Consider the following 26,510-nt stretch of genomic DNA (forward strand, 5'->3'; position numbering starts at 1 on the left):
CAGGCTGCAGGAGTGCTCCACTGCGCAACAGCGAAAGCTCACACCCGATGTGTGCAAACTTTTTGCATTTCATAATTTGTTTAAAAGGTCCGACACCTGCAACTTGTTAATACTTGACAAGTGTGGCCGCAGGTGGAGCTGCTGAGTGGCTGAGCCGTTTGCTGCTGACCAGAAGTGGCCTCCATCTCCCTTCCCCACGACCGTTTTTCTGAAGTAGATGGAAATCGAGAACGTCCGTGTATCGAGATTTTGATCCATGTTTAATATCAGGTCCCGCGTCCGTGCCCCGTCCGCAGCGCCTCTCATGATGATTGTGGCAGGATGCCCCTAGGGATTGGCCAATCAAAGAATCCATCACGAGATAGCTTCGCGTTCAACGACCGTCATCATCTTCCCGTAGGGGAACCGCTGAAGAAGAAGAAGGAGAAGCTAGGGGCTGAACATATATCGAAGGAAGGAAGGGAAAATGGTAAAAGAAAGGCAGGAAGGCTAATCTGGCTATGGCCTAGTTTGATAATCCGTAAAAACACCCAATTTACTACCAAATCTAGATTAGCCCATAGTGCGTTAAAGGGCGGAATACTGAAATTCAGAGATTTCGTATGGTAACAATTGGCAACAAGCACAAAATATTACGGAAGTAAGTAGAAGCAGCAGTAGGAAACGGTAAAGAAGGAACAAACAAGAAAATAAAATAAAGCCAGCCAACAATTAAATTTGCAAATGCAAAGAGAATGAATCAAAGATAAGAAATTAATGAAATCGGGCAGCTACAAGGATGCACACGAGGGTGCTTTTGGTCTTCTTGAGTTTTTAAATATAATAGTATTCTAAGAATACTAATTGCACACGTTACTTTAACGGAATAGCGGTCAGGGTGTATGATGTGGGAGCACGCGTTTTTTATACATGACGCTGAAGACTAAACAAATCGCCTCGAAGTTGCTCGACGTTTTAACTTAAAGAAGAAAATCGTATTTGACTTCGCCCTGCCTGGAGTTCCATTTTGGGTGACGGGCGCACGCAAGATTTTATTTTGCGAAAGCGGTCGAGATTGACTCCTTACCGCTGGACATTTTCAATTATATATATATGTCGCAGTTTGTTTGGCATGCGTACTTCGGCTGACTGAATTCATTTCATATCACGTGCACGGAGTGTGAATGCGATGACGGTATCTGTGGTGGACGTGAGTTAAGAAAAATCATGTACACCTCCTTGCGACAACGACGACGAAAGTTGAACGCAAAGCTTTCTCGTGAGGAATTCCTTGGTTGTCTTGTGATTTTGGCCTTTGACTTGCAAATTGTTTGTACTTTAAATCGTTTACCTTTGACTTTCACTCTTCACCTTTTGATTTCGAACGAACAAAGCTCCCCGTTCGAATTTCATCATCGTTAGACGGAGGGGTGCATGATTTTTCTAATTTTGCACGTTCATGCAATCCTCTCCGAAATCTAAATCGGATAGACGTCGGCTTCATAACGCGAGAGACCCAGGTTCAATTCCGACCATGGAAGTGCTTTTTTCTTTAACTTCCCCCGCGATCATCATCATTGGTAGAAAAGCTGGCTTTCCTGCAGCGCGTCTGTGGTTCGACGTACACCATCAAAGACACACAGCAAGCTTCGCTTTAAAAACAGCTAGCTGCCGAAAGCGCTTCGACAGTGCACATGGAAAAAACATAATCTGTCTTTCTCGTGCTGGAATTACTTTTGCTTGTGCGGCATTTACTACGCGTTTCTTTTGTGCAAACAAAACGGGACTAGGCCGATATTATCTCTGGGCTAATGTAAGTCCAGCTGATTGGGGAAGAACGAGTTTCTAGTCCACATTGTTGAGAAAAAATTGGTTGCTTTACTACTGCAGAGGCATAATCGGGGATGAAACATGGTAAAAGCGCTTCGACAGTGAAAAGCGCTTCGACTTCGAAACGCGCTTCATTGAAAGGCGCTTCAACCAACTAGCCCCCACATTCAAGCATTCACAAGTCATTAAAGACCCAGGACCAAACCCTGCGGCATACCTCTATAGATCCCATCATTAAAAAAGTGATCATTGCAGCGAGGCCATATTTTTATAAGATGGTTATTCGCACAGAAGTAGTAAAGGCGCGCACTGAAAATAAGGCCTATCTGAAAATGACACCATACACTTGAGCAGCTGGTTTTGCGGGATTTGTGGCAAAAGCGTGTTAAGAATTTCAAGACATCACACTAGTTCCTTAACAAATAGCTCAAAATTTATGGATTGTTTCACAATGTTATTGAGCAGAGTTTACATTGAAGGTAGAAAATTAGTTTGTGTCCCATACGTGCTTGCAGGGCCCTTCGTTTTCAGGTAAAGCCGGACATTTCCGGCTATTTATTAGAAGAGGGTGTTCTCCCGGACGACTGGAAGGTGGGGAAGGTGGTTCCCTTGTTAGAGTCAGGTGACGTTCATAATACCGGAAATTATCGCCCATTTCATTAACGAGGGTACCATGCAAACTTCTCGAACATGTCATTTATACTCACGTCGTAAGCTTTCTTGAAGGTAACTCCTTTTTTAGTCTTCACCAGCACGCATTTAGGAAATCATATTCATGCGAGACACAGCTTCTTGCCTTCACTAACGATTTATTTCCAGTCGCTGATCGCTCGTCCACTGTCGATTGTATCTTCATAGATTTCGCAAAAGCATTTGATACCGTCTGCCACAAGTTACTTCTCCGAAAACTAAACGCACTAAACATTGATTCTAACGTCTTGAAGTGAATTGAATGTTTTTTGTCAAACCGCACCCAGTTTGTAACAGCTAACGACTACAGTTCCCCGGCTAGCCCTGTAACTTCGGCGTGCCACAAGGTTCAGTCCTTGGTCCCTTACTATTTCTTATTTACATTAACGACTTACCTAATGCCATTACATCGTCCATTAAACTATTTGCAGACGATTGTGTGATTTACCGTGAAATTTGGACTAACGCAGATCACCTTGCCCTTCCGACTGACCTGGATCACATTTCATCATGGTGCGACACGTGGCTAATAAGATTAAACGTTACCAAATGTAATGCAATGCGGATTTCACGTTCCACTTCTCATGGTGTACCATGTGACTACACACTTAATAAAAGCCACCTCAATCACATTTCGTCCTACAAGTACCTTGGCGTGTATATTTCTAACAATCTTTCTTGGAATACACATGTCGAATACATTACAAATAACGCAAGTCGCACTTTAGGTTACTTACACTGAAAATTTTCTTTAGCTCCGACTAACCTCAAGCTTTTACTTTATCAAACACTGGTAAGACCTAAGCTTGAATACGTGTCATCGATTTGGGATCCTCATACTAACTGCCTCATTGACAGCATCGAGGCGATACAGAATCGTTCCGCTCGTTTTATCTTGTCGAACTTTTTTCGTACGGCCAGTGTTACCACGATGAAAACTAATCTTCACTTACTTGCCCTTTCACTGCGCCGTAAAATCTCTCGCCTTTGCCTTTTACGTAAAATTTTCCATTGTACCCCCTCCGTCATATCATCTCGCAACGATCATCAGTTCAAAGTAGGCGTTCCCAGCGCCCGCACCAATCTGTATTTCGAATCATTCATTCCGAAGACTGCAAGCGAGTGGAACCACCTTCCAGCCTCTGTTGCCGCTATCATCACGTTGTTTAAAAATGCGCTTGCTAATCATTTGATGGAAGTCTTCCCAATATAACTACATGGTCTTTTATGTTTTTGTTCGATTATTTTGTGCGTGTGTTTCGTTGATGCAACCATGCTGAGTATTGATATTTTTTTGTGAATCTGCCGTTGTAACTGCCCTGTATCTTGCCTACTGTATCTTGCTTATTGTTTCCGCATTGTTATAGTTCATTTACTTTTGGGACTGCCATTGTATGTTTGTATTTCTTATATGCTGCTTTTTGGTTTCCACAAACTTTGTACACCCGCTCCTCTCTGTAATGCTACGGGCCTGAGAATAAATAAATAAATAAATAAATAAATAAATAAATAAATAAATAAATAAATAAATAAATAAATAAATAAATAAATAAATAAATAAATAAATAAATAAATAAATAAATATTTACCGTTCGAGCAACTCTTATGAATTTAATTAAAGAGGGTCCCCACTGAAAATTTTCCATATCCATGATCACTGAACGAATCTGCTATCTTAAAAGTTAATCTGTAAAAGTGAGATGGCGCCGAATACATAACGATTAGCACTAATTCCTGATCAAGAAAAAAATGTAACCGTAGTGCCATTTAACAAAACTTGTTGGGGGGCTAGTTGGTTCATGATTCTTAAAAATGTTTAGCGCAAAAAACCAAATACGGTACACAAGAAAGGAGACAAGACCGACATGCGCTATTAGCACGGGGGAACGGATACAAAGAAGCCCTCAGAAAGTGACAGATAATTTAACAAAACTTGTTGGGGGGCTAGTTAGTTCATGATTCTTAAAATAGTTTAGCGCAAGAAACCAAAGGCGGTATACAAGACAGGACAGGATTTGTTGCTTAGAAATCAACAAATCCTTTCTGCTTTAATGGCGAACTGAAACAAAACTTGCTTGGAAGTGTTTCTCAATAGTTTGCGCTTCAAGATAATCGCCAGAGTACAGGTACAGACATCATGACAAAGTATAAGTGCTACGCAAGTCCTCGCGCCAAACGCCTCAACGATGGCATTCGTAATTACACACTGATACGCTTTTTACCAGTAACGACGAAAGTGCGGACTTGCCCGAATTCCTTTCGAAATTGCGCGCGTTTGAAAACATTGGTTTTGTGCTGTCATTAGTTCTATAAAAATATTCAACTTTTCCGGGTTTGACGCGTCCGAAATTACTTAGACCGGGGTTATGAGGGGTGGTTTATTTGAGCGCTCCGGTTTAGTGTTGGTCACCAAACGATTTTTAACGTGCGCGGAAGTCTATAGACACACGGGCGATTTTGTTGTGTCGTCTTTATCAGAAAAAGCTCCCACACCAGACGAGTTCTTTGCTCTACATTTGCTATTCAAAACCCCTTTATTGCATATTTATGGCTTTAAATACATTTTTTACTGTGAAAATGAAACTCGCATTGCTGGAAGTCGTTAGTAAAAACGAGATGACGTTCAAGGCTTCCGAATCTACCAGCTGTTCCACACAGGCGGAATCAACCGCGCAAAATCCATTAGTCATAGCAACTTTTAGCGACCAACCAAGTTCCAGGAAGCGGAATCAATCACGCGGAAGCCATTAGTCATAGAACTTCCGGCGTCTAATTACGATAAAGCGCTAAGGAATAGTACTAGGTTGTCTTATTAAGTCAGTATTTAAGTAAGAGGACAACTGCTGGAAGCAAAACATTGCCTTATAATTTAGTAGTACTGTAGGTTCCTGGGAAGAGCAGCAATGTCCGAACATGCGTAGTATGATTGGAAATAGTAGCATATAATTTCGGTACTAAGTCTTTCGATTTTTCCCTGCTAAGGAAACTACTGTCGTTTCACGAACCCACTCAGAACGGGGGAAAAAAAAATTATCCTGCTCGCGACGTTATTTCACAAACACGCAGAAAAAAATCACCAATTTACTTAGTTATTGTGAAGCAAGTCTTCCACCAGCCAAAATTTCAATATCATGTGATGCCACAATATATCGGAATCTCGGGACACATTTTAATTCGGGTTGAGTCGCATGTTGCTATCATTCTAGAATTAATGGCATCTTTTCTTTAGCAACCGGGTTTTTTATTTGTTCTGCCCGCCACTGAGCGCTGTTTTATTTCTTTGATAAATCATAATTACAATTCAAATGGATGTAAATCCTGCCCTTTTTCACAATGAATTATGAAAAACAACAAAAAAAAAGTCTCGGTGAAGCAAAATGTTAGCTGCTGTGTAGGCGGCTAACACTAATTGTTCTCAACTCTAAACGATTTAAATATCTTGGTTTTAGACACGCTCTTCCTGATAACTGGCTAGTTTGGTTAGCAGATACAAAAAAGAAATTCCTATCTTACGCCGTGCTACTGTTACGCACATAAACAACGTGTCGCGCGTTCTGGCCAAAAAATATTTCAGATGTTCTTGGAACTAAATAAAACTTCCAACTATTTAACCGCTCTATGTACATGAGTCCCACTAACAAAACACGGTGCGTTGGACGTTTAAACCCAAAAGCACCTGTGGCAGCGGTGGGATTCGAACCCACGCCTCCTGAGAGACTGGTGCCTAAAACCAGCGCCTTAGACCACTCGGCCACGCTACCGACGGATATTCGCCACACTCCACAGCGGTTAGGAACATGGCGAGAAAGTCGTTCTGTAATTTAATTTTTGTTTGTTATGGACGACCAATAAGTTGTGGTCTTACGGTTAAACTAAACACCAGTGAAGTGTTTGAAGCATATGTCCCAGAAAAAAAAGAATGTTCCTTGTCGGTAGAGGCGGTTCACGCATACAAAAATGGTTGCCGGTTGTTTACGTCGCCCACGTGAGCTGCCGGTGTTTGCAGTGTGCGTTCGCGAAAGCACTGGGTTTAATCCCTTGCATTCCGCGTGAACGTTGCGCCTACGTTCACGAAGATGTCTCTGTTAGAAAGCAGGAAAAAAATGCTTCGGTACTCGCTCGCTCAAATAGAAGAGTGCATCGAGAATGGAAGGTTCGGCAGAGCGCTGGCGCATTTCTGCGTCGTGTTCAAGATTCAGCCGTCTGCTAAGAGTGACATGAAAGAGTTATTTCTGCTTGCTGTAGGTGAGGGCATCATTTGTGGTATAAACAATCCAGTAAGCCTTTCTCAAGTGTTGTAGAAATACGCTACAGGCTACATCTCAAGCGTCGTCTTTATGCAGGCAAACACACTGAACAACTAGAGGCGGAGGAACGTTGGAAAGAATTGTTTGACTGCTACGAAGAGCTTTTAAAAGCTTACTACTCGTGCGAAGAGCTGCATCACTCACTGGGTCGGTTGCTATTCAGGTGTGTCTCTTTTGTCTTCTTGGTGCTGCCTGGCAGACTTCATTGACTTGCCGCGTCTTCGTAGTTTTTGTCATGTAGTCACCCGCGCAGCACTTTCCATACGAACCCTAAATTTGTTCAGCACTTCATCGTGCTTTTGTTCACTACTGTTGCAACTTAGCAGTTACTACATGTCCCGTTATGACCATTTTTCGTGCAGCTGTCTTCTGTGTCCAGCCAAATTTGCATACGAAATTAATTTGGCTGCGTCTAATCTCACGGCAACCGTGAAAATTTCCTCACGGCAGTTTCTATAAAAGCTGGCTGGCCTAAAATTTTCTGAATAATATTACCCCCCAACAACAACATAACCTCACCGAGCCTAACGTAACCTAACCGAACGTATCGTAACCTACTCAAATCCAGCCCAACTGCAACAAACTTAATCTAACCCAGCCCAACGACACAGAACACAACCTATATGAAACGTAATTCAACCCATTCTAGAAGTCCTGTGTGTCGAAAAAACCCAAAGTAAAAAAAAAAAGCATTCACAAAATCACGATGACTGAAAAATTCCGAAAGGTAAAAAAAAAAAAAAAAGCCTCGTTTAAAACCAAGTACTTTACCACAGCGCTACAGGGGCATCTGCAAACATGGCTTTTTGGGAATATTTTTACTATAGAATCTCCGGGTAGCGTGCTTAGCCAATGAGAGGCGACTGCGGTGAGAAATTCCTGACAGTAATTCTCACGGTTGCCGTGATAATAGACACTACCAATTAATTTCAAAATGCTTGCAGGCACGGGCACGTGAAGGAAGCGGCGAGCAGCATACGAAAAGCACTGGAGATCAATCCAAACTACACCGCAGCCCGACTCAGCTTGGACGGCCTCAAGACGTCAGTTCTCGAGCGGTGGCATTTCCGAATGTTGAATGACTCCCAGAGAAACGAGGCATTCGACGAAGCCATCGGAGCTGCTGTCCGGGACGGACACAAGCTCGTCCTCGACATTGGAGCTGGGACTGGCCTACTGAGGTTTGTGGCATACTTAATTAATGCTTGTAGTGCTCTTCTTTCAGTTGAAAAAATATTTGTGAACAAAAACTGGATTCTAAAAATGAAGATCACCAGCTCCAAGTGTACGTCTTTTGTGCTGTTACTTGTGGGCTTTGGAGGCGCATTGAAACCTATCTGTGGGTCGTACAACTTAATGTCTGGTCACAGCAGTTTAAGGGAAGGCTGCGCAAATGCAAACTACTTTGGGTTGGTGTAGGGATATCGTGTGTGGTTTCATAACAGCCATTGTGTTAGCGTTATGTGCAGTGACTTGTTGGTGGGATCTGTTTTGGTTCAGGTTGTAATGATGGATTTTACTGGTCTATTTCGGGCAAATTTTCGTTCTCCGCGATGAGCTAGCCTTGGCTTGCTGCTGGTCTTGGAATCGATTCGCTCCACTGTGGGGAACTCATCTTGCTGGGATCAGAGGCGGCGGATTGCCTTTTGCTGGTCAGTTTGGATTCAGTTGCTGTACAGGTGCCGTCAGAAGTAATTGGAGCACAGGAGCTGTGGCTGAACCGCACAGGAGCGCCGTGTAGCTGCACAGGTGGCAATTTTTTTTTTTTTTTAATGCGATAGAAAGGACGAGAACACACATGCGCGCCTGCTGACAGCGATAGCCCACCTATACATCTCAAACCGCTTCTTTTAACCCGGTTTCGAGCATTCTTCGCAGCATACTAGTCTTGGCGATGGCGCTGATAGCAGAGACACATCTGACAAGGTCTTTGGCACACTTCCAGTGCACGCGAGCTGCATAAGCTGTGGCACTCTCACAGGGATCTGCAGTGACAGTTTTTTTTTTTCTTCAAATACTTTTAGGTGTGTGTCTGCTATCAGCGCTATCGCTGAGACCAGTATGCTGTGAAGAATTCTCGAAGCCAGGTTAAAAGAAGTGTTTTCAGATGTATAAGTGTGCTACCGCCGTCGCCAGGCGCGCATGCGTGGTCTCGTCCTTTCGTTTGCCGCCGGTGCAGCCACGCGGCGCTCCTATGGGGCTCGGCCACAGCTCCCGAGCTCCAATTACTTCTGACGGCACCTGTACATCTAGTTTTTCCATTTTTGGTAGATTCGGCTGGCAGTCCAGATCAACTGATGAAGTTTACTGCACCTCTGGCTACTTGGGAGGAATGGATAATAATTCTGTTCTGTGTGTTTTCCAGTGGCTGTTTGCAAACACCACTTGTTTCGAAATTAGTTTTGAAACACTGGTGGCTTGTGGAGGGAAAGAACTCAGTTGAGCTGTTGACTGGAAAACCGTCCAAACCAAATTACTGCCTGCACTTTGTTTCACTAACCTTGTGCAGCACTGGTGAGCTTACTGCTGGGATCAGCCACTGAGGAGAGAGGAGCCTGATGCTCCATTAAGGGGGATGGGCAAACTTTCCCACTGACTTCCTCCACTACTCCACGTCGTCTGTTTTCACAGACACCTAGCCAGCATGTCTCGGTGTTTATGAAAACAGACTCATGTATTGTGTATGTTTCAGTGTGCCTCAAAGCTTCAACACCTCTGCATGAAGCCGGTGAAATGAAGTACAGTGTCTAAGTCCTACTCACTCTTGATGCCTTGGAGTTAGAGACTGAAGTAACCGAATTGGGGTACTCTACTTTCTATTCCTTTATGTTACCAAAGCTTTAATTGTATCAGCACAGTAACATCACCTCAAAACAGTCTGAGCTAGCCAGTTTGTGGTATTTGTGCTTCCAATGCAGCCAACAGGGAATGCAAACTTGAACAGCTGAGTGTCAGCATGAATGGACACATTTTAAAACTTTGGTTCCTGAAGGTAAAAGGATAGTCATGAACCGCACTAACTGGCAAAGTGCAATAACTGTACCTAACTATGGTAGGTAACTGAAACATGCAACATTAATTTAAAGTGTATTTAAAAGAATGGCATATTCAGAATCTTATGGTTCACATTTTGGAGTCAGTTTGTAATTCCTTACTCATGCTTACGTCATTCACTCTCGTTCAGTCGAACTGTGCATTGCCATTCAGGGTTTCGGTTTGTACCATTGGATCTGCTGTTTGGCTGACTAGGCATGCCTGGCCTCCCTTGTGCTTGTGAACTTAACACCTCAGCTTACTCCATAGCCTTGCTCGCTTCACAACTGGGCTTAATCTCACACTTGTTGTGCTTGCAGCAAAGCATAAGGCTCAACGTTTGTGTTGGCAGTGCATGATTACACGTGCAGGCACTGTGCGTTTTGATTCCCTGCCATGGATTTTAATAAGTGCTACAGCCAAGCAATCAACACGAGATGTGCCTGAAAAAAGTTATGCAGTCGAGTATTTTTGAAGTTGCATAATTTGAACCAACGGATAAGTCGAACTGGCCCTGTAGTCCCAGCAAAGTGAGTGTATTTGAATGTAGAAAAACTCCTTAATTTGAACCTGAAGCGCGTGCCACGGCTCATTCAAACAAGATTGCCCGTTCAGCACAAATGAGTTTTCGTGCAATCCAAAGCCGAATGCAAATGTTCAGCTCGTCACCACTCCATAAGCCCGTAAACCCGTAAGCTAGTAATGGCTCGTTAATTTATGGGGTATGGGCTCATGAGCTTCTATGGAGTATGGGTTGCTGTTCTTGGGAAGTGCTTGTGACCTTTAGCAGTCAGTGCTACCGAAAGTATGTGCCTGCTTCTCGAGGTTCCCATCTTCAACGGTTCATTGCAAATGCCGTGCATGCACAGCACATAATTATTGACATCGCACTCCCAAGAACATGCAGTAGGGCTTACTTTATCCCATATATGTTTCTGATATTGGGTCTTTTGTATGCTTTACTACTATCAAATGGACCTCTACTTGTTCAAATGTTAGTTACTATCCAAAAAAAAATTTCTGTGCCTTTAGCTTGACTGTATTTTAAACTAAACTAGGCTTCCAAGCAGAAGTGTGTATTGTGCCACTTCCTGTAATTATGAACATCCTTGATTGTGTTCATTGTGGCCCCTGATGCAAATGCTTTATACAGACCATATTCCGATTAGAAACATTACATGGCTCGAACCAAGATATAACTACTTATGTTGACCAGTGTACTTAACACAGGTACAGGTATCTTTATATGTTGAAGAATGTGTCCTGGAGCGCACTGTGGGCTTTCAGACACCTGTGCAATATCTATTGCTTAGCATTATAAGGGTGTGTGGACTGAATGCCATTTTGAACGTTGCTTGGGCGGATATATAGGCCACTACTTGCATGTTCACACGCAATGGGGCATTCGGTGAAGACATACAGTAGGTATGGTAGCGCAGGGCTGGATCTATAAATGCAGCTGGGTTGGTTGCAGTAAAGTATGTATTGCTGCTAGGATTTGGAATTTTTCACGATATTTAACGAGCCCAGCTTACTGATACTGATGAGGGGATAGTGCGTGGTCACAATAAATATGCTTGAGTAAGGCACCAGTCCTTGATTTTCAAGTAAAAACAGGAGGAGTGTGGAACTGAACCTCATCACAGCATGCTTAACAGGCCAGTAGCGAAAGCATTTACAAAATTGAAGCGACGACGTCTGTGTTGGAGGAAACGCATAAAATGTTGCTGTGACTGCAGGCTAATGTCGGCAATGTTTGACGGCCATTGATGAAAGAAATCAGTCTTTCAAGTTTTGCTTCCAGACTTTCTTCTTAGTTGATTGAAACTTAGAAGTCTCACTTTAAAGGCCAACTGCACTCAAATTTCACCTCGACCAAATTTATTTGTAATGTGTAGTAAGTACCACCAAATCAGCTGGGACACGAGTGGTAGCCTCGTGAAACACCTCGTTAATCAGTCAGAAGCGTTTGAAAAAGCTCCGCCGCAGACCACGCTTCACCTGCCGGCGGATCGCGTAAACAGCCATGACGCACCTGTGACGCTCCAGCCGGCGGGGGCTTCTTCCTCTGGCCTGCCATGCAGCTGGGGAACCAATCGAGCTCTGCTGCAAACGTTTCACCCATTTTCTGCCCCGTGCGTGCATAGAGCTTGTGCACAGGCTTGCTCCCGAGCTGCTGACCATTCGGTTGCTCACTGGATGACTGCAACATCAAATCAATGGCCACGCTCTTCTCGATTTCGGTTTCAAAATTGCTGCTTTTTGCTGATCGCTTGTGGTGTCCACACGCGTATTTCAGCTGTTGTATTTTGCATCTTGCTTTCTTTTTCAGCAGACTATACGGAAATAGTGTTTTCCAGTGGTCGAAATTTTGAGCGCAGTTGGCCTTTAATGCTTGCCACTTTACTGGGTGCATGTAGAGAATATTTCAAGCAGCGTTTTGTTGTTTGAATGAGGTAATCTCCACTTTGTGCTTGAGAATAATTCTGAACAAAGCACTTCTCATTTGGTGTTTCTCGCAGCTTGTTGGCCCTTTCTGCTGGCGCGGACAAAGTATACTCTTGCGAAGTGTCCCCCACGTCGTGTGAAATGGCGCACACCGTTTTCGAGGAGAACAATGTTGCCTCGCAGGCTCGCATAATTAACAAGCATTCCACTGACCTCACCGTTCCTGGCGACCTCGACGAACGGTACGTTGTAGTGCTTTCACTCGCCTTCTGCCATGTTTGCGTACTAACCATATTTCTTTTCTTTGTAGCGTTACTCTCATTGTTACGGAAACGTTTGATTCTGGCTTGTTTGGAGAGCACGTCTTGAAGAGCTTGGACCATGCCTGGGAACACCTCTTGGACAAGGAATCACGGTAGGCACTCATTTTGTACCGTGTGCCTGCTTTCTACAAAGGCCTTTTGGGGTAAGAGTGAACTGCTGCAATGGCCGAAACGAATGAAGGCATCATTTCGAACGTTTATTTGCCAAATACGAGATGTTTGGCAATTTTTGTGGCACAGCTTTACCTGTTATTAATTCCTGGAGCCTAACCTGCCACAAAAAGATTCCGCTTCAAAATTAATCATCAAATATATTTAGGTGAGAAGAAGCACTCTTTTACAGCTAATGTGGAGCTAACATATTGCAAGTGGTCATGTTTTTTTTTTCTTTATCAGAGATTGAATTGATTGATTTTAAGGTTTAACGCGCCGACGCAACGCAGGCGATGAGGCGCGCCGTAGTGGAGGGCCCCGGATTAGTTTTGACCACTTGGGGATCTTTAACGTGCGCCGAAATCTACACACAAGCGTTTTTGCTTTTTGCCTCCATCAGAAAAACGGCCGTCACGGCCGGGAATCGAACCCGCGACCTCGTGCTCAGCACCACAACGCCTTAGCCACTAAGCCACCGTGGCGGGTGCTCAGGAAAATGAACTACTGTATTTTTGCGCTTATAACCCGCACCAAAAATGCGACAATTTTGATGGCAAAGTAGGGGTACAGATAATACGTGGGGTTTTTCCTTTAGTGAAGCTTCACAGCAATGTCTTTCCGTGAAGCTGCACTGCGCGTTGTGCCATGAAGATGACCTTGTGTACAACAGTGAGTGATAGATAGCTCTAGCGAGAGCAGTGACACTGATTAAATTGTCACTTTTGCCTTGCAGTCAGTGTATTCTACTTGCTAAATATAGGATTTTTCTGTCTACATAGTACGTGATGTGTTGCTTGAGCAGTAGCCTTGGTTTAGCCTTTCGCGTAGCAAATGTGCGGGCAATGTGCGACGATTTTTTTTTTTTCTTTTCCGGTGGGCTGAAAGTGAGGGTGCAGGGGCGGGCTATATGCGCGAAAACACAATACATAGACGTCTCCAAAACTCCTGCCTTTGAAGGTCAACTTTACAAAAGCCGAAATTGGGTTCTCGAGGCCTGTGTGACTAAGCCCACTGTTATGAAAAAATTCTTGCACTCGAATCGTCCTACAGCTGGTGCTGGTTATGGTAACACCAGGAGTGATTGCTTCAGATTTTTCTGTTTTCTTTCTTTGCGCAGTAAGGTGTTAGTATCACGTTTGCTGGCGTTTTTCATGCCCTTGTCATAGACACGAAAAATGTAGGCAACAAGATCATCCTTGTTTGGAACTGGCTGAGTGCGCGTGTAGGCTGCTTTTTGTCGTCGGGTTGGGCTACGCACTTTTCAGGGAGCTTCAACTTCGTGAAATGCTGGCCATGTAGACTAAGAACTATGATGATATTGCCCGATGGTAACTGTATAAATGTGAGTGCAGTAGGACACAAGTCATGCAGCTGTTCAGGAAAGAGCAGTAGTTGCATATGTTCAATCTAATTTTGTTGTGGTTAGGCTGTAGGTGGGCTGTGTACAGTTAGGACTTCTGAGGGGCGTCATGATTATAATGAGTGGTGTGGGAACAGAAATGTCTGTCGGTGCAGTGGGGTCATGCCGATGAAACGATTCTCGCCCAAGAAGCTGAACAGAAACATCAGGCCTGGCAAGACCTGCCAATTTGGGCCCAAGATGTGGAACAAGAAGAAAACGCTTTTAATTATCCCAGTAACAGCTTCACTGCACAAACGTTTGATTCCAGGTCAGTGTCGGAAATTTTTTGAAGCTAAGCTTGTACGGCTGGGTTTCATTTATTTTTTGTGTCCAGAAACGAGAACTCCTGAGGTTGCTCATGTCTTTGAAGCGTGGCGCATTCTATAGCATGGGTCATTGTAAAGCGAACGTCCCTGTGTGTGCACTGTTAGCTCGCAGTCGCCATTAAAGCTGCACTCCGATCAAAACATGGCTTGGACTTCGAACTTACACCTCTAATCATTTGGATATACATTTTAAAGGGGTCCTGAAATACCTTCCGCCGATGCATGGATGTACATGTAACCAAATAAGACAATGTATTAGCAATCTCCTCCCGCAAGAATTTTGTTAAAGCGATGAGTATTAGCTGAGAAATCGTAAATCAAAAACCGCGCATTATCGTCGCGCCGCGTTTCCTCCTCTTTTCAACTGTTGACGGCGCGCGAGCACTCCCTCCCATGATGCTGCGCTAGTCAGCGTTGACGTACTTCCGCATTACGCTCCTCCGACTGCCGTCTGCTACGGGCAAGCTTTGTTGACACCATGAATTCCGCACTCCGCTCAAGGATGGATAAGCGAACGAAAAATCTGGCCGCATGTGTGCGGTGGCCTGGCCTTGCCCTTTCGCGGTGTGCGTTGCTGCAGTGCAGCACGTGACTTTTAATCGGCGGCGAACTCGCAGCCGCTCGGGGTGGATCGTGCGCTCGGTCCCTTTCATGCACCGCGCACTGTTTATCCAAAAGGCGCCGTATCAGATGTGGCCCCGCTGGTGCCGGGTCTTATTTTGCGGTGGTGGTAATTCCTGCCGGCGCCATGTGAAAAAGGCATTTTAAACCGATACAGATACAAAACGCTTCAATCATGTGACCAGTTTAAGGTCCCTAAAATTATTTCAGGGACCTTAGACCAGTTCAGCTTGGGGCGACGCGTGGTGGAGAGCGGCAACGTTGGCAAAACATGCTCCGGCGCGGCTCTGAGCTTTCTAGCGCTGGAGCGAGCGCCTTTCTTTGACGATCTCAAACATCGGTTGCCTTGGCAACAAGGCACAAACCGCCCCAGAAGTCAGTTACGGTTGCGTGATCCCGGTTCAGCTTGGGGCCCCATCTCGCGACATGTGGGCACTGCAGGCGTACCACTCACTCTCATTAGGAAGTGTGAGATGCGTTTGGCATTACAGGAGGCGATGGTGTGTGTGTTGTGGACGCCTTTGTTTCGCGATGAAATGCGACGTTGTGCTTCTGCGGGTGGATAGTGCTTCCCATGGTCTGGATTATCTTTCTCGAGCGACGTACGACTCAACCTCGCATGGGGTATGTGCAGTGTGCGTGGCTAAAAGCCATCTCGGCTTGCGCGCCAGAGTTAAGTGACTTGCTGTTCGTCCCCGCAAACCGCGCGCGAGGTGAGTGCCGAATTTACGACGGGCAGGAGGAGGCAACCCATCGTCTGTCAATCGTGGTTCAGATTTGCAACGCATGTTGTGACGTTGTATTCGTTTGAAACGCATCTCTGGATTGTTTTGAAGTGGAAAAAAATGTATCCGTCAAACCCGGGCATTCGGCTCAGGGCGTTCTCTGCGATTGCACGAAAGAAGTGCCACGGAGCTTCAACGCTTTCTTTATGGAACGTACTCCGGTAAGAGAATATCAATGTCGTGTTATGGCCGTGTTGCATTCAATACGAACGGATAAGCGTTTGTTTACACTTGTGTCGTTTGTCGTAAAATGTCCAAGCACTCCGGCACTACGCTGGCAGATCAGCCGGCGAGTCGACGCTGAGCAGACGACTCATCTCTTTGCCGGAAGTGCGTGAAAAAGCCGCCCAATAGCAGGATGTCTAGCTCATGACGAACATCTGGGAATCGATGATGTAGACATGTGAAGATGGCGGCGTCCAAAAACACGAAGGAAAGGGTGAGAAAACAGCGACAAACTTTGCAACAAAAGTGTGAGCTTTCCGCTGCGCGTAAAAGAGTAATACTTGGCCCAGATGACCTTGACGACCCAATCTAACGATTGCGCTACTTCATTTAGTGTGCTCAAAATGCCTTTCAGGGCCCCTTTAAGTAGATTAATTAGTTGCCAATAGGGGCCAAAGTCAAGGTCGGTAGAGTCGAAATAAAAGTGTGCATGTGTGTGTATGCATGTGTTTCTTAGGGACGACTGCCTTGAGTGCTCAAGAAAAATAAAATTTCTCACACCTTTCACCTAAATTCTGTGTCACCTCTATTTGATGTGCTAAAAATCTTGACTGGTCATCCAGCTTCACAGAGTGGAATGGCTTATAACTTCCTTCCTTTTTTTTTTTTTTTTTAATATCCTGGATGTTTGCCTTTGCCCAGTGCTCTGTTCCTCCTTTGTCCAAAACAGGCAACCCGCTGCTGCTGTGATCCCTGAAAAGGCTGAAGTCTTTGCTTGCCTCATCGAGAGCAAGTGGATACGAAGTGGCCAGAGGTGGGTGGAAGATCGCCTTCGTGGGCAAGGTGCATGATGGTGCAGTGCACATGGTGTTGTTTGTCTTGGTTAAAGGAATTTTTTCCGAAAAAGCTATTTTACGCATTTCCTTTTTTTTTTTGTTGGCTGTTTTCACTCTACATGTTATACCAGTAATGACTTGCATAGGTAGTTGCTGCTTTAATGAGTTGGTTGCTGAGTGCAATCATTTTATTTTCTTTCTTTTAGCTTGTAATTGCACTTTCTAGCAGTTTTCTTTTTTTTAAGAGGCAGTGCGCCAGCTTTGTAATCCAAAAAGGCTTAGGTTTGAATAAGTGTGAATTGAAAAACCAGTTTGCAAAAAGAAAAAAAGAAAGAATTAATGGGCGGATGCGGACACTATGGTATCATGCACTTTTGTCATTAAGGAGCAGAGTTTTAAAGAGTTGAAAGCATTAACAATATTTATGGTTACATGCGACTTTCTTCCCTTTCTACTTGTAGCGGTCAGTACAGCAAAGATTGTTAATTCGAGCTCGGTTAATACGAACTTGTGGTTAATTCGAACTGATGTCCTGGTCCCGGCATAGCCCTGTATATTTTCAATGAGAGAAGGCTCCCAATAATTCGGACGCGTCGGTGTCCAGAACGGTTAATTCAAACTGAGATCGTTTGGTTTCCATCGCTCCTCGCAGAAGAGGTCGGCCAAGTGGGATTACAATGTGTTGCAAATCCAAACCAAACCAAATTTACTAGACATGCCAAACAACAAAACAAAAAAAAAAAACGACAGCGTAGCGTGCACACTACGCTGCCACGACAGCTTATTTCGCTTTCGCAGCGGGCGCTGCACCGTCGGCGCCATTGCTCCTGCCACAAACGTGTCACAAACCTGCCACAAACGTGTAATAGCGCCTAATTCTGGATAACGAGTCCATAGGTGGCTTCTTTGTGTTCTGCCCGCGCAGTGTGGCGCGATGTCCATTCATTCTTACTCCCGCCGGCCAATTCGAACTCCGCTTAATTTGAATAATTTTATGGTACCCTTCGAGTTCGAATTAACGAGGTTTAACTGTATCACCATTTTTACATTACATGCGGAGCACAGCTTCCCCATAATGCATCTTAAGATATCTGTTCAGCGACGCTATGGAGTCTCGTGCTCTTGCCCTGCTCCTCGTTTCAGAGTCAGCAGGGCCATACTGGACGGCGACCTGGGTCTGAGCGACGTCGAGCTGAATGCCGTGTGCAGCGACGAAGAGCCGTATAACTCGGAGAAGATGAGCCAAGTGAAGCACGGCTTCTGCAGGCTGTGTGAACCTTTTCGCCTGCTTTCAGTGGACTTCAACAACCACCAGGTTGGTTGGCTGTGGTGATGACTGCATCGTACAAGTGGTGGTGCACGTGCAGTCTTTCGCATAGGTCATTTTCAATCGCCAGCAATTGAACTAAGAGTACCTCAAGATATTTAGGTCCTAGTGTTAGAGGTAATGTTTTAATTTTGGGTAATTTTACAAGAATGTGGCAGGTATTTTCAAGTTTCTGAAATTAATTAATTCACATTTTTTTCCAGTTTCTGAAATTAATTATTTGCATTTTGTTTTAATTTACATCTTGACGTTTTATGCCGAGGGAAAAAACTAGTAGCTGTCTCTTATTTTAGTCTACAAAGTGGTTTATAGAAACTTCATAACGAATCTTAAATAGTAACCGTTGGTAAAAAAATTTTATAGGCAAGCAGCTTATAGTAATTGAATCAGTCTCTGAATTGGTCCACCAATCAACCTCTTGACTTCCACTATGACCCACCTCGTAATCCAACCCACCTAGTGTAGCTGTAACACATTAGGCCCGAGTTTGAACTTTCAATTCCTCTAACATAACTCCTGTCACACTGGCTTCATGGACCGCATTCACAGTGCATAAAGTTGTTTGCCATAGGGGTGGGCCATAATGTAGACCACCTTGGAATCTCGGACATGTGGTGAAATTTCGTATGTGTGGGTGTTAGTTTGTTCCTCATCTCCGTCAAAAAAACAGTCACTTTGGTTTAGAACCAAATCCATAGCTCTGTGTGCATGGTAGCACAGTTAGCATTAAAGAATGAGGGGGGGTGGAGGCAGTCAGGCTCTATTGTAAGCATGTGAACTTGCAGTCAAAGTTCTTGAACTCTGCTGGACAAACTTTCTCACAGCTGTAAACAGCAGAACCTCGTTGATTGTTAACGAGGAGAGTGTTAAGAGCATAGGTGTTTTCTTACAGGCATGAAACCACAATTGGTCTTCTTCGCCATACTTTGTGGCACTTGTTTCATTACTCTTTTGTGAAAATTCTCTAATCGTAGCCATAGGCTAGGAACTTAAAGCGAGGAGCACACAAACCGCATTACATGCAGACAGCTTCACATAAATGCTGATCCAAACAGATCCAAACTGCATCGGAGTTTTTGTGCACGATTGCAAATTTACACCTTTCTTATCACACTTCGCACTGCACGCCCAGTCTCTCTTTCCGTAACCTTTGTCCCACCATGTTAGTACTTCCACCACAATATTCAATGCTGTCCTATGTGGATGTCAAAGTGTAGTTCTTTCTTGTTAACTGATTGGTTCCATTAGAGTCTACACACTTCACTTTTAGCACGATTTATGCCCAATGTGATCATACCGAACTTGGTGCTGCTAAAGTTATCACCATGGTGCAGTTTGTCTTCCATCGCTGCCACACGAAAGGGCGAGACAAAAGGCCAGACATGCTGGGACACCAAAGGTAAAATAAGGTCAAGAAGTTACTGCCTGTAAAACTCTGGAAAAAAAAATACCTGCACAATAGCAGCAACCTGCCCTGACATCTCAAGCACAGCTACAATAGTCGCACTGCCCTCAGCAACTGATTCAAAGCTCACCCGCCGCGGTGGCTCAGTGGCTAAGGCGTTGCGCTGCTGAGCACGAGGTCGCGGGTTCGATTCCCGGCCGCGGCGGCGGCTTTTCTGATGGAGGCGAAAAGCAAAAACGCTCGTGTGTGCGAGATTTCGGCGCACGTTAAAGATCCCCAGGTGGTCAAAATTAATCCGGAGCCCTCCACTACGGCGCGCCTCATCGCCTGCGTTGCGTCGGCGCGTTAAACCCCACAATCAGTCAGATTCAAAGCTCCTCAACATTTTTGGGAGATCCTTGTGCTGCCTTGTTTGGGTGGTGCGCCCGTTACGTTGATTTATGTGGGCTACGAGTTGCCCTAGAGTGCCCGATGTCCCGTTTAGAATTATTTTGGAAGTCGTTCTGTTGCCCACCAATGTTCCTTCAGGAGTTCTTTTGATCTTCTGTGAAGCGTTGTGAGTCCTGGAGAGCTATTTCGAGCCACCGGCACATCAATAACTGGGCATGTTGTTTAGTACAAGGCTCGCTCTGCGCATATACAGTGAACTGTAACTACACAGTACATTTAGTTCACTGGATAATGGCAGTGAATTGTGATGTAGTAGTAGTAGTAGAAGAAATGAAGTGTGTGTGTACGCTTTTTACTAAAGAGATACCCTTTTTAGTGATGTGCTACCACAGTTGCTGTTTGACTACGGCCAAGCTTTGACTGTAGGCAAGTCGCAAAGCTCTACGTATTCGTGCTCATGCGGAAAAACAACGAAAAATTGGCCGCGTATCTGCTCCTTTCATTGCCAAGTAAATGCCTCCCTTCTCTTTCTGCTCACCTCTCGTGCTGTTCCTCTCCCATTGCACTCCTCTCAAGGTAAACATGCTAGAGGTTTGCTCAAGTCAATCTAAACTTACTGCGTTTCACTGCTCCAGGCCGGGTGCCTCGATGCTAGCGCTGCCGTACGGCGGAGATGCGCGTGAATAGGGGTGCCCTACTACAACTTTTATAGAACCACGTTGCCCTGCTCCACGTGTATTCAAAGCAGAACGTGGAACCTATCTAGTGGAACCTTTCGTTACTGTTGCCGTTTGGTTTCTTAAAATTCTGCCAGGAGCGACAATGGGCATGGGCGACAGCAGGCAGCGGAGTGAATTTTTTTTTCTGTAGTATTTCATTTCGTAAAAATTCAGCATCCACGAATTTTCTAACAAAGGAACACTGCAGATATCACTTATGTATTGATTTTTTACCTCATATTTGCGTAATGTTTTGTTCTTGTTCAACAATGTTGACAAGTGTGAACATTAGCACTGGACTTAGACGTCTAGATTTGGCATTGGTTTATAAACTTATTGTGCAGATTGTTTCACTTTGGCCGGGCAGCTGAATCGAGTGACAGACAGAAAGACATTCAGGCAGACCAAAATTTTTGCATTCACGTAGCCCAAGAAAAACTATCGTCTTTAAAACACCAAGCTTAGAGGATACGTTAGCATTTAACAAACTCCTGTGACCAAAACCAGAAATCCACAGAACAGCAAAAGATTTTGTGGCTGTAGAGCAACCAGTCGGGACTAACACAGAGCCAATTTCATAATGCCTCACATAAATAAATCAAGCTCTTGCCATTTGCCCTGTGTTTTACTTTTTGGCACCTTGAAATCATTTTATTCCTCGATTTCGGTCAGATACTAGTGCACAAACTCTGGCTGTTGTTCTAACATTAATGCTTGCTGTGGAGGGGAGGGATTGCCCCCACAGATCCTTCTCGTCCCTAATACCACTTATCTTTGCAGGAAATTCGAGATCTGATCAAGGGGGTGCAGTGGATTGAGAGAGTGCGCTGCACGTGGCCTGGCATCCTCGATGCCATCTGTGTGTGGTTCCGCCTCAAAGTTGGTGACACCTGGTTGGACACAGGACCTGACTCAAAGACCTGCTGGGAGCAAGCCATCTTCAATGGTGATTGGCCACCTGTAGGAATGTGCTTATACTGCATTGCGCAGCCTTTAGAAGTTGTTCACATCACGGGCAAAAGTGTCGAGGCTTGACGTCCTATCATGGTGTTGGCAGAGGAATCGAGGGGGGGCTGCTGGTGTGCCCTTAGAGGGGGAGTGTGATCCAAATATTACTCGTCTTTTTGGTGCTTTCTGGTCATGCTAGTTAGGTAATGAGTGTCATGGGAAGTCAACGGTTCAGTGGAAGGCTGCCTTGAGGGAGCTGGTACCAAATTCATTTTGCCAAGCTGCTGTGAATAGCTAAGGTGTGTGGAAGTTAACATGATCTGAGCACATATGGAAACGTTGCTTGATGCAAGCTGAAAATCAGCAAAGTTTTGTGTGAATATGTGGAATAGGTGCAGTCTGTCAGTCATCCTACTGAGAAGGTTAGGTGTTGCCAAAACTCTTGGTAATTAAAGTGCCTGGCCGCTAACTGCTCCATTTTTACAGTTATTCCAGATAGTGCAATAACTATACCGGTTCAATTCCCGGCCGCCGCGGCCGCTTTTCTGATGGAGGCATGAAGCAAAACCGCCCGTGTGTACGAGATTTCGGCACGCATTAAAGATCCCCAGGTGGTCAAAATGAATCTGGAGCCCTCCACTACGGCACGCCTCATCGCCTGCGTTGCGTCGGCGCGTTGAACTCTACAATCAATCAATCATTAACTATACCAGTGCCTCCGTTTTGCGGTTCAAGGTGAGACTCAGCCTTTTGAGATTTTTATTTCAGCATGACAGTGCTTTTCCCCGTGCCGTTCTGATGTGCCAGTGTGCGGTCAATGGAATTTTTTATTCCCCTCATTAACCTTAATTGGTTATGAAACCGCCCAAGTACGAATTGTGCAGAGCAAGGAAAGTAAGTGTGGTACGTTGTCATTATGTAATACATTGTTGATGAGTTAACCTGGTGCTGTGGTTCAACTATAATCCAATGACTTTTACAGCGAATGACATTAGCTGTATATGCCATTTGTTTGGTACTACAGAAGAATATAGGATTAGTTCGGAGAGCACATTCGCGCTAGCTTCCAAACCAAATGAGTAGCCTCGGCAGCAGTGTCCCACCACTTAACAAGGAAGCCTAATAATAAACTGAAGAGAACTTCATCTAAAAGCTATCGGTAAATCAATATTTTTTGCCTGAATGATGTTTTACAAAGAAAAAAAGAAGGTAAACGACACCTTCGCAAAGCTTCACCGTGTTGCTGCTACCCAAATACAGATTCACTGCTGACTTGTCTCAGCTTGTGGTGTCTAACTATGTCACCAAGAACACTGATACAGTCTTTCTTGTCGGAGAAAAGTCGATTTGTTTTGTTTTCAAAGTACTACAGGGTATAAGAACACTATGGAAGCATTTGTATTATTATTTTGTAATTCTGCGACTTTGCTAGTCATCACTGCTCTTATTATCAAATGACATTCATTTTTCCACAAAAAAAACCACACTGCCAAATGTACTGTCGTTCACTTTGAATGACATTAGATTTGCAGGCTGCAGGGGTATTACGAGCTTTCTCTGCTTTCTTGAGCCGCAAGATCAGCTACTTTGCGCCCGCTATTGGGCTTCACTGCCCTGCATTCAAGTAGTGGCTAGAAATTTTACTGGTAGTGTGTGTTACCCCAACCAGAAGCAAGATGATTTTCGGTTACTATACCTGTGGTAGCATCACTTCCAGTGGTGACAGCTCATCTGCCACAGAAGAATTCCACCAAGCCCCGTCCTGCAAAGTTCTGAGCATCCCTCATAATTTTTAGGGGCGAAGCCCTTTAGTGGCTGGGGCTGTTGGCGTCTCCTGTCATCTGTCGTCGTCGTAATCGCTGTCTGATGTAGTCACGGTACTAAAACACTGAGAAACTTGTTTACGCCTCACGCTAGAGCGTAACACTTGCTAAAAAACACCGGGGCGCTCGTTTACGCCTTGCGCTGAAGCTCTTTGTAACGCGTACTAAAAACAATACCGGAACACTTGTTTACGCCTTGCCTTGCGCTAGACAGCTTCGTGCTTCAAAGTCAATAGACTTTTACAGCAAAGCTCTGTACCTTTACCCCCAAACGGTTTCATCTCCATGGGCAAAAACGCCAAGGCGCCAAGAATACACTCGTACACTGTGTGCTTCGCCCCTCCCCAGGTTTCACGTTAGGGGAGATGGCCCGGGATGTTTTTCTTTCTGAATTTTTGCCCCTACTGTGAACCCACTATCTAAAGCATGGAAGAAAGGAGGGGCAACTGTGGTCCTTACATCCACTTTCATCCCTATACTGTGCTGAGGGCTAGTGTCTATGAGGGAGAGCAGAAAGGCAAAAAATCTATTTGAATCAGTACCTGCCCAACATCTTGGGACAGCCACAATGTCCAGCTTTATTATGCAAGCTAAATATTAGGCATTAGGTATTTTAGGTTTGCCCCAGGGCCTTATTTTATGTTCTTAGTGTCATCACTCTCAAGTAAATAGCAGTTCACGGGTATGTTTCAATCTGAAATGCCAGTGTTTACCTGTGAAAGGAATTAGCAATGCTGAACCATTGATGCTACGCCAGAGAAATTTGATACAATTGGTGGCTCGATAGGGTTTGTCATGATCACAAACATAATTCGCATCATATCAGGTCACTGGTACTCAGCAGTCACATTTTTTTATAGATTGTGTGTCAGATGTTTTTGCACCAGGTGTTAATGTCGAAGGAAACTATTGTGGAAGCAAACTGCATCCCGCATGCAACAATGCGTATTCATCTGTCATACGGAACATTCAAGAAACCAATAAGAGTACTGGAAACTTGAAATGGATAATTTCAGTGCTTAATAGTATCTAATTCAAATTTGTAATTGCAGTATCTTTTTACCCCATGCTGATTATCTCTGCTTGTATAGTTACCTGATCCAACATGTGCACTGTTTTCATTATTTCGGCGCCCCTGATAAACGCAACACATTTTACTAGTTTTTTTCATAGTCATCAAGAGAGAGCCCACAGTACCACGAAGAGTATACAGAACTTGGCATACTCTAGGATTGGCTTTTACTATTAAAATCTGACAATACGCTGTAAAATTTTGCTTATGCTACCACTGTATATAAGTTTTATTTTGTTTCTGCCTATAATCAATGACTTCCAGTGGCTTATGTGCGCATCCTCCTTCGCTCTTTCTCCCATTACACAGGACCTGGTGCTCGCCTGCCAGCCGGTAAAGTCGTCGACCTTGAGGTGTCCTGCAAGGGCCATCTGACCATGAGCTGCATAGATTCGTCGCAAAAGGACCAGTCAAGACAAGCAACCTGTTTGACACCTGATGCCATCCGTGCAATCAACGGACAAGCACCTGTGATGACCCGGATCTCGCGACAGCTTCGCGCGTCGCTTCAGGAGTGTTCTGCAGAAAAAAACGTGCTGGACATCTCACACATTCCTCTTCTCGGCCTACTACTAGTTCGAAATCAGCCAAACACAAGGCTTACCTATGTGGCTGCCACTCCAGATTGCGCTGACTTTGTGGCCTGTTTTGCAAGGTCCCATCGGCTGGAGGGTGGTGTCTGTAAGACGGCGACCTTGGAAGAACTGTACAGCTGGGAATGGCAGCAGTACGACATCTTCATTGTGAATGTTTTCGAGCCGACCGGGTTGCTGCGACGAAGCGTTTTTGAAGACATTGCTCTGCTCAGGTGCGTAAAAAATGTGCTGCAGATTTATCTGTTCTTGGATTCCTACCAGCTAGTTTGTTGTGATTTTAAAACAGTAGGAAACAATTTAAAATGCCTTTTTTTTTTTTTTTTTTTTTTTTTTTTTGTAACAGCTGCTGTTTTACATGAATGTGACATCTTTGACTGCCGCAAAGTTTGCGGGGCTGAGACTGCCGCTTTGTATAGTTTTTCTGCTGCTTTACATTAAGCTTGCCAGTGAAGAAAACTTAGGAATGCACTTCATACAGTATCAGTTTTAAGGGGGGACATGGTCTTAAGGACCAAAAATTTGCCAAAAAATCAATTTTCTGTATTAATTTTATTTGCAGTCTACAGGTCCCAAAGAATGTACCTGCAAAATATCATAGGTGTATCATAAGTATTCGCAAAGCTGTTGCCCTTTGAAGTTGCCTAAATGACCATTTTTGCCTATGTTTGCAAACTTCGTGCCCTGTTTTCTCAGAACCAATTTTTTTCCCACATGGTCAGCTGTCGGGTACAATATCTGAGGATGTACTGATTCGATTTACATCATTTTTGCTGCATTCGAAAGCTTATGAACTGAACAGTGCAATAAAGCCACAAAAGTAAGGAATTTCTTTTGCTGGGACACGATTTTATGCAGTTAGTTTTACAAAAACATTGTAAATTGATGACCTGACATTTACGAATTTTACAGCGTTTGCAGAAACCATGCTAAAATTACTGCAGTGGTATAGTTGCACTCCCTGGTCCTTCTAGAGCACAAAGGGATAAAAGCTATTTGAGTATTTCATAGGTACATAATGAAAAAATTGCCCGAAACAGAGTGACATAACATGTTGCACAACTCTAAACTTACACGCCATAGACGAAAATTGATTGCATATTTGTGCTCAGGATGTTGAAATACACTCAATGTGTAAATCTCAAGCACATAAGTTACCTTAAATTATCTAGCTGCAAAAATGGTTTCGTAATCCATGAGGGCTGTAAAAAATTGGCTGGCGATTACGGCACTCCCTAATGCGATATTTGGGCGCAGCTGTTTAGCTGTTTTGACTGTGCGGAATATGTTGAGGCAAAGAGTTTCAGGCAGACATATTGGTATGGTTACAGAAAA

At 44.3% G+C, this 26,510-nt stretch overlaps 1 protein-coding gene and 1 non-coding gene across 2 annotated transcripts in view; one reads left to right on the top strand and one right to left on the bottom strand.

Annotated features, from left to right (window-relative positions):
• Window positions 1-6,178: 6,178 nt before the first annotated feature.
• Window positions 6,179-6,260, bottom strand: Trnal-uag (transfer RNA leucine (anticodon UAG)). Its single transcript has one exon. It is a non-coding gene; the product is annotated as a tRNA-Leu (tRNA).
• Window positions 6,261-6,444: 184 nt separating this feature from the next.
• Window positions 6,445-26,510, top strand: part of LOC144174467 (protein arginine N-methyltransferase 9-like) — a 34,582-nt gene continuing 14,516 nt past the window's right edge. Inside the window, exons 1-9 of the mRNA XM_077703184.1 lie at window positions 6,445-6,744; window positions 6,843-6,969; window positions 7,751-7,987; window positions 12,362-12,529; window positions 12,598-12,702; window positions 16,793-16,876; window positions 18,042-18,213; window positions 21,520-21,685; window positions 24,892-25,390. Of these exons, the coding sequence (XP_077559310.1) occupies window positions 6,576-6,744; window positions 6,843-6,969; window positions 7,751-7,987; window positions 12,362-12,529; window positions 12,598-12,702; window positions 16,793-16,876; window positions 18,042-18,213; window positions 21,520-21,685; window positions 24,892-25,390 (1,727 nt within the window). The 5' untranslated portion in view covers window positions 6,445-6,575. The remainder of the gene's footprint in view (window positions 6,745-6,842; window positions 6,970-7,750; window positions 7,988-12,361; window positions 12,530-12,597; window positions 12,703-16,792; window positions 16,877-18,041; window positions 18,214-21,519; window positions 21,686-24,891; window positions 25,391-26,510) is intronic.

Source organism: Haemaphysalis longicornis, unplaced genomic scaffold (assembly GCF_048455015.1).
Source record: "Haemaphysalis longicornis isolate Haplotype H1 unplaced genomic scaffold, Haemaphysalis longicornis Haplotype H1 scaffold_3, whole genome shotgun sequence".
NCBI lineage: Eukaryota > Metazoa > Arthropoda > Arachnida > Ixodida > Ixodidae > Haemaphysalis > Haemaphysalis longicornis.